Consider the following 10980-nt stretch of genomic DNA (forward strand, 5'->3'; position numbering starts at 1 on the left):
GGCATCAGAGGCATCAGTGCTTAAAACTTAAAAAATATTACCTTTTTATAAGGGCTGTTTGACCTGAATGGGCCTTATATTCATAAAATTTTTTAAAAATTAGATGCTTTTAATTATAATAATACAACAAAACACAAATATCAATTTATGCTTCATTTGATCCTGTTATATTTTTCCAAAACTCTCTTCAGTCACATCAGTTAATATCGGAGCAACAATTACTCATCAGATTCAGAATAAACTGTTTTCAACAAGCATGTTTTCCATTTTCTGGAAGCAAGTTTATGAAGTAGCGAGTCCACACCGGATGGTGGCGATGATGAGCCAATTATTGCCACACGAAGAAAAAAACAACATGGCGGTGATGGCGTTTTGACCAAAACACAGCAACAAGCTTTAAAAAGAGGTGAAAAACGAGATAAACATCACCTGTTGCAATATTTTTTATTCTGACCGAGGTAAGTAACCACTTCGTCTCATCATAAGACTTCCAGAGAATATTTATTGCACATTAAGTCGTACCCATGTCCTCGAGCTACGTGCTCTGCTTTCAGTTGCTCCACTTTAAACAAGTGAAATTAACAGTCTGCTCCAACAAGAACTGTGGATCAAACGGGACACATTCTGGGGGACTAATTTGTCTGTTTGGTGTGTAGGAAGAGATCCAATCATGACCGAGCAAACCAGTGCCAGTTCGGAGGGGATCGTGGGTCTGGATGAGCCCAAGAAGATGACCAGAGAGGACTGGAGGAAGAAGAAGGAGTTGGAGGAGCAGAGGAAGCTGGGAAATGCTCCAGCTGAGGTGGACGAAGAGGGAAAGTAAGTGCACCTGGATGTACATAAAGCCCAAAGACCACTGATGGGTGACGTGATTAAAATTGATTATTTCTTTATTATGGCAGTTGTTACTGACTGGGCCTTGTTAAGTAGCAAGTAAACTAAGGATTAAAAGCAGGGAAATGAGCAAGTTTAAGGGTTGGAGTGATTTTAAAGGACCAAATTGAGAATTCAGGACAAATGGGTCAGAACTCGTCGCTTGATTAGTCTTGTTTCCAACCCTTTTACAGCAATAATTAAACTTTAAACTGATATCCGTACAGCTACTGATTCTGTACCTGTTATTCCTCCTAGAATTAACAGTAATAAAATTGAAGTCTTTCTCAATTATACAAATTCTGTTTGCTTCAAAGTACTGAGCTTTCTCATTTCAATAACTCATTTACTCCCCCTCACAAATTAAAAGCTTCTATCTTATACAGCTCACACAAATGATGTCACTCGGTGTGTTTACTTTCATTCATATAAATAGTTCCTTCCCGTCTTTCAGACATTGCTCCTTGGTCTCATGTGGATTTCTAATATCCCTATCATATCAGCACTGGCGGTACTACTGCTGACAAATTTTACTCTTGTTCTTCAAGATCTTCTGTGGCTTCTTGTTACATATCAAATCTGCTTCAAAACCCTACTTCTAACCTTCCAGGGCACCATAAACCTTCTTCATAGTAGGTAAAGTTTAGATCAATGTGTTTGTTGTATTGTGGTCTCAGGTTTTGCTCAACTGTTCCTCTACTTTACTGTTCCTCTGCCCTACTTTCATGGGAAGTAGAGCATTCAGCACCTCACATTTGCAAGTCCCACTGACCAAATATCCACAACATTAACTCTCTCATTGACTCTTAACAGGCTTTGAAAACAAATCAGTTTTAATTTGCAAAAGAAGTTTGGTTTTTGCCTCTGATTTCTCTATTGTTGTTTTTTATGCTTTCTGACTTATTTAGATTTTCTGCCTTCCTTTGGAAAGGGACCTCAGTTGTTTTTAAAGATGCTTATGGATGAACTCTGTTATTAAGTTTGATTACTTTTTCTTTCCATCAGGGACATAAACCCTCACATCCCTCAGTACATTTCATCAGTGCCATGGTACATCGACCCGTCCAAGAGACCCACACTAAAGCATCAGCGACCACAGGATGAAAACCAGAAGCAGTTCTCAGCCATTGGAGAGTGGTATAAAAGAGGAGTGCAGGAGGTGAGAATAAATCAAATACTGTTGTTAATCTGATTTGAACAAATCTAAACAAGTTAGATTTAATCTATTTATACATCTATTGATTTCACACAGAACGTTATTACCACTAAATACCGCAAAGGCGCTTGTGAAAACTGTGGGGCTATGACACACAAGAAGAAGGACTGTATGGAGGTAAAAAATAAATAAATAAGGTCTTATTTTGGATTGTTTCTCCTTATAGTAAAAAAATGTCCACCTCTTTTTTTTTTTTTTTTTTTAAACTAAGGTCTAAATTTTATTTGTGTTCCCTCAGCGGCCCAGAAAGGTTGGAGCTAAGTTCACAGGAACTGGGATAGCTCCAGATGAACACTCTCAGGTCCAGCTTGACATGGACTACGATGGAAAGCGGGATCGCTGGAATGGGTATGACCCAGAGGAGCATCAGCGCATTGTGGAGGAGTATGCTAAAGTAGATTTGGTAAGAAGTGTATGAGTAAAAGAAGTATTCGACCACATCTGTCAATCTAGTTTATGTTAGATTTGTTTGTCTTCTTGTAACAGAAGACATTGTCATTTGTCACATTACAGGTTTGCTGTTTTATCCAACAGCAAATCAGTGTTTCCCCACTCTGTGGTATTCACAAATGTTTTTGGTTTTTTTATTTGTCTATTTTTTGTGTTTTGTTAGGCAAAGCGGACGTTGAAAGCTCAGAAGCTTCAGGATGAGTTGGCTTCTGGAAAATTAGACCAAACTGTAAGTGATCTGTCGGTTCAAAAACAATTTTTTTTTGTTAATGAAGCTTTTCAAATGGGCATCATGTTGCCTGCATAGGAGCGGGAATATGACAGCGAAGACGAAGATGAGGACAAATATGCAGACGACATCGACATGCCGGGTCAGAACTTTGACTCGAAGAGACGCATCACAGTGAGGAACCTGCGCATCCGAGAGGACACGGCTAAGGTAAGAGCCAGAAGAGCTAATAGTAATAGCCAATTTACTGATGAGATGAAGACTTGAGATGAGACATCTGTTTGCTTCTAAGGCTCATTGTTGAAGAAATGGGTTGATAAAGCTACAGGTTCAGGTCTGTGACAAACTGAACTTTGCTTTTCTGTCTCGCAGTACTTGAGAAATCTGGATCCAAATTCAGCATATTACGATCCGAAGACTCGCGCTATGAGAGAGAATCCGTACTCCAACACTGGCATGAATCCTGATGAGTAAGCGTTAGTTCCTACTTTCTGAATACCTTTCACAAGCTTACGCTAAAACAATTTCAAACTGCTCTGTCCTACAGGGTGGGCTATGCTGGAGACAACTTTGCTCGCTATTCTGGAGACACAATCTCAATGGCTCAAACACAGCGTAAGTTTTCATCCTGAGCCCCTTTTAAACTAGATGGAATCACTACAGTGCCTGGTACTTTAAATATTACTAATCACCTCAGTGGGAATTTGGTGAAGAAGTTAAATTAATAACGTATAAAAAAGAGAGCCAGCTCACATTTAGTATGCCTTTCACATCTCGTGATGACCAAAGTATTCCTCAATTTACAAGGCTGGCTTCAGATGAAGGCTGCTTATGATTCACAACTGGAGAGTTTCCGGTCACTTTGAGGAAACATGCTTCATAGTTCCTGTTTCCTGTAAGGATTGCTGCTCTGTTGTGACAGTGTTTGCTTGGGAGGCGTACGAGAGAGGCTCCGAGGTCCATCTTCAGGCTGACCCCACCAAGCTCGAGCTGCTCCATCGTTCCTTCAAGGTCAAAAAGGAGGACTTTAAAGAGAAACAGAGAGAGGGCATCCTGGAGAAGGTACGCTCAGTTATCAGAATGTTTTTGAATTTCAGCTTTTATGTACAAATGGAACAGCAGCTGAAGTTCACTTTAAAGGCCTGTGTGGTTTAGCAGGCACACCATGTATCAATGAGGCTACAGTCCTCGCCATCCAAACTAGTGCATGTCTTCTGTTGTTCTTCTTGCAAAGCTGCTCACTAAAGTATACCACTAGTGCCACAGATTTTCAAAGCAAAAAAAAAAAACAACCTTGAAATGGTATTTAATTTATTCATGGAATTATTTTAAAATGTATAAACTAAAATTAAAATTTTGTCCCTCCTGCTTTTTTGTTGTTTCATTAGTACGGAGGTGAGGAGCACTTGGACGCACCACCGCGGGAGCTGCTCTTGGCACAGACTGAGGACTACGTGGAGTACTCTCGCCACGGTGCTGTGCTGAAGGGACTAGAGAAGGCCGTCGCCCGCTCCAAATACGAGGAGGACGTCCTCATCAACAACCACACCGTGAGGACGATGGAAAAATGACTACTTTTAAAGCTGTGCTGCTTTTTTTTTTGTTTTTATTACATAGTTTTTCAACATTTGTTTGCATTATTTTTTGTATAGTGCATATGGGGCTCCTACTGGAAGGATGGCTGCTGGGGATACAAGTGTTGCCACTCACTGGTCAAACAGAGTTACTGCACGGGACAAGCAGGAATTCAAACGGTAACTAGTGGTGCAAAAAACTTGTTTCATTTCAGTAAATCAACGATACATGTACTTGTCTTTTGTGTAAATATATATTGTGTATAAAGACTATTACTGGTAAGTTTTATACAAAGTTTTTTTTCTGTTTGTAAACAGCAAGGTACTTCTGACTGCGTTCCATTTGAAGATGGACTGCAGGAGCCACAAGAAGAAGAGCCAAAGACTTTACTGGAAGTAAGGGCCTGAACAAGTTTGAGATTTAGCATTGGTGATGACACGCATATCGTCACTTATCTGACTTCGGGTAGATCATTCTCTGTTGTGCTGGACTTTTCCTTCTAACGCCAAACTTATTTATTTATTGCCAGATTCATCAAGAGAAGTTGAAGGAGAAGAAGAAGAAAAAGAAGAATAAGAAGAACAAGAAGCACAGCTCAGACAGCAGTGACTCAGAGGATGAAGAAAAGAAGAAGGAGAAGCTGAAGAAGGTAAATCTTGTTGGTGAAGGCTTTTTGGTGTTTGTGGTTTGGCCTTTTTTATCTGTGACTAAGCTCAGCTCCTTAAATGTCTCCCAGGCACTTGACGCAGAGGACAAGCGAGTGAAGCACATCGACGCGTTGATGCAGATAGATGAGAGGAAGAGGCCCTACTACAGCCTGCAGGAAGTAAAGGCGCCGACTGAGGAGGAGATGGAGGCGTTCCGCATGAAACGCAGCCGGCCAGATGACCCCATGGCTTCCTTCCTTGGACAGTGACCTTATCCTAATCCCTGTTGATTACTCCAACTGTTCCACAAGGACTTCAGCACAGTTGAGTCCTAAATGCTTAAGAAGCCCTGTACAGTATTTGACAGCTTTTATCCCTATGCTTTTCTTACAAACATCAATTTTATTTTTTGCCCGATGGTTGACATTTGTTTTCAAGCCCTCTTGTTTTTTTTCTCTCACTTTCCAATTGATTCACTCTTCTGGACTTTACAACAAATTGGCTAAATTCTTTCACGACAGTAATCTCTGCATTTCACTGTAAAGAGTTTTTTTTTCTGAATCTGTGTTGTCTGGAAACATTGCATTCTGCTTATGTTCAACTTCTAAAAAAATTATCTAAAAGCTCAAATCTTGATTATAAAAAGAAATTAAACAAACTGGATTATGTAGATTTGTCTATTGCACTTGAAGTGTTTTCATTTTGATTTTGATGGTTTCAGAAAAAGCAGTTTGTCTAAGTTATCTAGAGGTGCATTGCAACATCCATAGTACAAGAATATCAGTGCATCGCACGTGTACCGAAATGTCAGATCATCTCTTACGTAGTTTTGTTACAACAATTTTGTAAGTTAAAGTAAAATAACTCATGTTTAACAGTTCAAGATGTAAAAAATATTGTCTTTTGAATCTTCTGAAATAATCAAAGTCTAACTTCAAATGTTTAAAAATGCTTAACAGCGTCCACGTTGTCTTTATTAAATTAAAATTAAGCCGAAATAAAAATAAAGTGCACTCCATGGTTCGGCAGGCTCTACAGCAGGTGCGGACGGTTCCAGCCCATCTGTGCCGTTGTCAGATATTTCCCTGCTTGTATGGACCTGAATCCAATAAATTGGTCATTAACAGAAAATGGTGATGGATGGAGGAGATCACTGAGGTAGATGGGATTATTGTCCTGTTTCATGATCTAGTTTTATGAAATCTTTTTTCTGTTGGCTTGTTTTGACTTTCTGTTATACAGATGGGTTCAAGGTAATCTTGATTAATGAAGTTACCCTGGGAAAGGGTGTACTTCTAATTTCACAGTAAACCCTCCTGGTTATGTTTATTTGTTGAATGAATGAAATTTGTTGACTATTTACTCTTGAGGTTTTAGTATCTTTAGAAGCTTGACATCAGGAATTTTTTTTATTATAACTCAGATCTATAAAACACAGGAATCAAAACAATATATCATTTGTTTCTGAAAGTTAAAACACAAAGAAAAAACTACAGAGTTGAATAATTTTTGAAAATTATTCAGCCCCCGCTGTAAATGTGATTTGCTAAAATATTCAAGTTCAGCTATTTGCAATAAATAAATAGCAACCAGTGTTACAACTGCTTTTCACAATTAGTCAAAATAATCCGACATGCGTCTTTACTAATTATCCCACAACTCTTTGGATTTATAATGACATAATATGTAGTCAGGCACTGCCTGGCAGAATTCCTTTAATTTAGCTCTTCAATAAAATTCATCAATCAACTGATTTTCACTTCACCATATTCCAGTATGTGTTTAAAACCAAATCTTGGTAGACTTTCAGACAGACCCGGGATTCGGTGATGTCGGGTTGATTTTCCTAAAGACTGTGTTCCCGTTTTTCCCAGGATTTCCATGAGTTCATTTTTCCAACTACACACAACACACTTTGTTGTCCCTCACACTAGGTGTTCTTTTCAGTTTATTCTTCATTCTTCCTGCACACACGCTGCTTATTTAAAACTCTGACACATTCCAGTTTTGAATGTGTCAGAATCCAAAACCTCTTTTTGTCATTTATACTGCTTTAAGCAGAGGGCATGATGCCTGCTGGACGTTTGGGTGAGTAGTGACGTGCATCTTTGAGTTCAAGCGTACACCCTTTCAGCATTTAGCATGTTCCTTGCTGTACAATCTGAAGGTCTTTTCCAGCCAACTAAGGGTTTCTAGTAACTTCAGGAATTAAGCAGCATGCATCTTTAGCTATTTTGGTTTCATCTGTTAAAGCCATTGGATCACCACTGCCTGCAACCACACCTGATTTGCAAATGTTTGTTTTTCATGATGGCTGAAAATATTTGAGGCTGCAGATGTCATTGAAAATGGCAACTGCACATAATTTCCATGTGGGATTGGTTTTATTCAATGAAACTGTTTTGTGTGTTTATTAAGCTAACAAATGTTACTTTTGCAATCATCTACTACTAATACCCATCAATTATCTTCAGTGGAGGTTGAACCATTTTAGGATCACCAAGGTGAAGGACCACTGTCTTCAAGACAAATCTTGATGGAAAACATCTAAATGTAAATGTCATATGATTAAATTATGGAGCTCACAGCCCTGCAGAACTCCAGACTCTTCCTTCCTCAAACTCGTAAAAGTTTTATTTATTCCTCTCTCTTTCATGAGACTAACCCCTGTTCTGAGGACCATCTTGTTCAGTTACCATTGCATAGATAATTTTCTTATAGGGAGAGTTGGTGAGCCAGAATTGTCATTGTTTTTGCCGTCTAATCCTTGTGAACTGTCTTGAATTGAATGACATCATGCCAGAAGTATTTTCTGGGCCCAGCTGTTGCATAAACAGGGTGGATGTTTTGGACTCTGGTTCTCTGGGTCGAGCTGCTCTCTGCGGGGCTTCTCTTGAAGAATATTAGATCTCTAGTTCACTGAAGGATCGCTCCTGAACCTTAAAAGGAGAGGCAGAGTTGAATAATGACCCGAGGGCATGATTTCTCAAGCGGTAAGTTTCTTCTTTGTCTTTATAGAACTTGTTACATGCTCCATTTGTTAAACAAGTTGGAAACAAAAGCTGACTTCTACTTAGCCTTTAAATAATAGGCTCACAGTTTCCACAAAAGAGCTGAGTAAAACCTTAAAAGCAATCACACCTTTTAAGTAAATGCTTTATTGTTTTGAATAGGTGTGCATGTTCTGTTATTACTTTCCTCTCCAGGAACATCTTGTTATTTCCATGCTTTTTCCTCGCCCTCAAACCCAAATCAAATTTAATGGCTTTAATAGTTCCTGTCCCTCATCTTGTGCCTCTGCAGTGCCCATTATGCTCCAGATGTGTGTGATCATCTGTTTGCTGTCAGCCGTCATCTCTCAGTCGACAAATTCCTCGTCAAAGAGAGGTCGTAATTTCCCCATCCATTCCTCTCAGCTGGTTTGCAGTCTGCCCGGCCCAGCAGGACCCCCAGGATTCCCGGGAGCTCCTGGACCCCCAGGGGCCATTGGCCCTATGGGTTCGCCAGGGTTGGATGGTCCAGATGGCAAAGATGGAGAAAAGGGAGAAAAAGGAAACAGGGGTACTTTTTGTATAACTGTGCTAATCTTTTACAGTTAATCAACTCAAAAATATGAGAATAATTCAGTGAAGTGTTTACTAAATCTTGATTCAGCAAGTCTCAGAGATTTGATAATGTGCATGCATCCTAACTAATATTTGGTTTAATATTTCTTAGCGAGTCTTACTTCCACTACCCTTTTTGTGATCATCAACAAGCTTGTCTGGTTTTTAGGCAAAAAAAAAAACACATTTTCAACAGAGTCTGGGTCACAGTAATTTCAGAAGTTTAATGTCATATTGCTTTATCCATTCCAGAACCAGTTTTGATGTTTATTTAGGGCAGAGGTGTTCAAATTCAGAACTGATATGCTCAATTTCTTAGTTCCTTTCTAGGTTCAACACATCTGAATCAAATGATGGTTTGTTAGCAAGCTTCCGAACTTTAACATGCCGAGGAGTTAGTTGGACCAATTGAATCAGCTGTATTAGAGTAGAAACTTATCTAATACTGACAGGACAGTAGGCCTTGAGGACTGGAGCTGGACACTTATGATGTTAAGGCCATAACCTACAAACCATTTTCAGAAAGATAACAACAACCCAAAATATGTTGTTACTCTAGTGGTAGGGTTAAGATTACAACATGTTGATGAATGGCTCAGTCCAAGTTCAGATCTAAATAGCAAAGTTTGGGCAGAGGTGAGGAAAAGTGGGCAAAATATCGGCTTCCAAATATGCAAAGCAGTTTGGAAGACATAGTCAAAGACCCAAGGCTTCTCAAAGATTTGACTCTGGCGTTGAATACAAATAGAAAAATGTCCATGTGTTGTTTTTCTTCCTCGTCTACATTAGGTGTTTAATTAGTGATGGTGATGGTGTATCTCATAAAATCCCAATAAATCATGTTGAAGTGTTTGAAGTGTGTGGTTGTACTGTGACAGTGTGAAAAGATCATAGGTTATTGGAGCATTTCTATAAATTTCTGCAATTAAGAATGATAGATGAGAATTGAAAGGGGGAAACTTAAACTTTAAAGGTTTTGGAAATCCAATTAGATCAGAAACAAAACACAGAAGGCCTTTTGCATAAGTATGTCCCTTTGTATCCTTCCCAGTCCTAGTGGATGTTGCATTGTCATGTTACTATGTTTTTTTTTTTGCCTCTATCGTCAGGTGATCCAGGTAGACCCGGGAACCCTGGGAAGCCCGGGGTAAAAGGCCGTGAAGGTGTTATTGGTAAAGCAGGACCTCGGGGACCCAAAGGGCTGCGTGGATCACCAGGTGTGGCCGGAAAACAAGGGGAGAAAGGGGAACTGGGTGACAGGGGTCAGCAAGGACCTCCTGGTGGTTGTAACTGTGGCACTGCGGCTAGATCTGCCTTTTCTGTGGCCATGACAAAGAGTTATCCAAAAGAACGAATGCCCATCAATTTCAGCCGGATTTTGCTTAACGAAGGGAATCACTACAATGCCAGCAGCGGGAAGTTTGTCTGTCAGATCCCTGGAGTCTATTATTTCACCTATGACATAACACTGGCCAATAAGCACTTGGCTATAGGACTGGTGCATAATGGTCAGTACAAGATCAAGACCTTTGATGCCAACACAGGGAACCATGATGTGGCATCTGGCTCTACTGTTCTCCACCTGAAGCAGTCAGATCAGGTGTGGCTGCAGATCTTCTACTCAGAGCAGAATGGACTTTTCTTTGACCCCTTCTGGACAGACAGCACCTTCACTGGGTTTCTCATTTACGCTGATCAGGAGTTTCTCAATGAGGCAGATAAAAAGGCAAACAGTGAGGATGACAGTTGACATTATAACCCCGAATGTATGCTATTACCTGATTTATTACAGGTCAAATCCGAACAATGCAATCTGGACTTGTTAAAAACGTCTTGACGCAAGGGGGCGCAAAAGTAAAGAAAATAAATAAGGAAAAAGACTCGAACTAAAAAAGGTTTTGTGACTGCAATAATAATGAGTCCAACTTGCTTTAAATATTTACCAGCGGTGTCTGGGTGGATTGATCACTTTTGTTTTGCTCTTATGGAAGAAGCTTTTGTAATGAGTCATTTTTCATTTTTGCGGAACTGTGCATTCTTGATGGTTAGTGTAAATAATTGTATTTCAATAAAAATATTAAAAACGATTTAGGCCCGAAATGTAAGGAAGCTGAAGTTTAGGTTATGAATAAAATCCTAAATTTTTATGATACATTTCCATGTAGTAGGCTATAGTAAGTTTATTACTTAATGCTTTCTGAAATATATAATTAATTAAGTGTTCACTGGCACACTTTCAGTATGTATTGAAAAATATGCAATTTGCCTATTTAATTTTTTGTGTGTGGAATTCGTGGCTTAAAAGCATAAAATAAATATATAAGAAGAGATTATAATTTTCTATAATGAATAGATCTAGTAATTTAATTATTAATTTAATGTGAT

General features: G+C 39.2%; 2 protein-coding genes across 2 annotated transcripts; both read left to right on the forward strand.

Moving 5' to 3' along the window:
• Window positions 1-343: 343 nt before the first annotated feature.
• Window positions 344-5941, forward strand: slu7 (SLU7 homolog, splicing factor). Its single transcript, XM_055034726.1, has 15 exons — window positions 344-458; window positions 657-819; window positions 1879-2032; window positions 2126-2206; window positions 2328-2492; window positions 2703-2768; window positions 2847-2978; window positions 3141-3238; window positions 3316-3383; window positions 3691-3830; window positions 4157-4318; window positions 4421-4522; window positions 4661-4738; window positions 4873-4992; window positions 5080-5941. The coding sequence occupies exons 2-15, from the start codon at window positions 671-673 to the stop codon at window positions 5257-5259; spliced, it is 1695 nt and encodes a 564-aa protein (XP_054890701.1). The 5' UTR covers window positions 344-458; window positions 657-670; the 3' UTR covers window positions 5260-5941.
• A 1917-nt stretch (window positions 5942-7858) lies between these two features.
• c1qtnf2 (C1q and TNF related 2) lies at window positions 7859-10749 on the forward strand. Its single transcript, XM_055034020.1, has 3 exons — window positions 7859-7983; window positions 8294-8551; window positions 9705-10749. Exons 1-3 carry the CDS (start codon window positions 7956-7958, stop codon window positions 10343-10345), a joined length of 927 nt encoding a protein of 308 aa, XP_054889995.1. The 5' UTR covers window positions 7859-7955; the 3' UTR covers window positions 10346-10749.
• The last annotated feature ends 231 nt before the right edge of the window (window positions 10750-10980 follow it).

This window comes from Poeciliopsis prolifica, unplaced genomic scaffold, assembly GCF_027474105.1.
Source record: "Poeciliopsis prolifica strain line A6 unplaced genomic scaffold, Auburn_PproV2 SCAFFOLD009, whole genome shotgun sequence".
NCBI classification, from domain to species: Eukaryota; Metazoa; Chordata; class Actinopteri; order Cyprinodontiformes; family Poeciliidae; genus Poeciliopsis; species Poeciliopsis prolifica.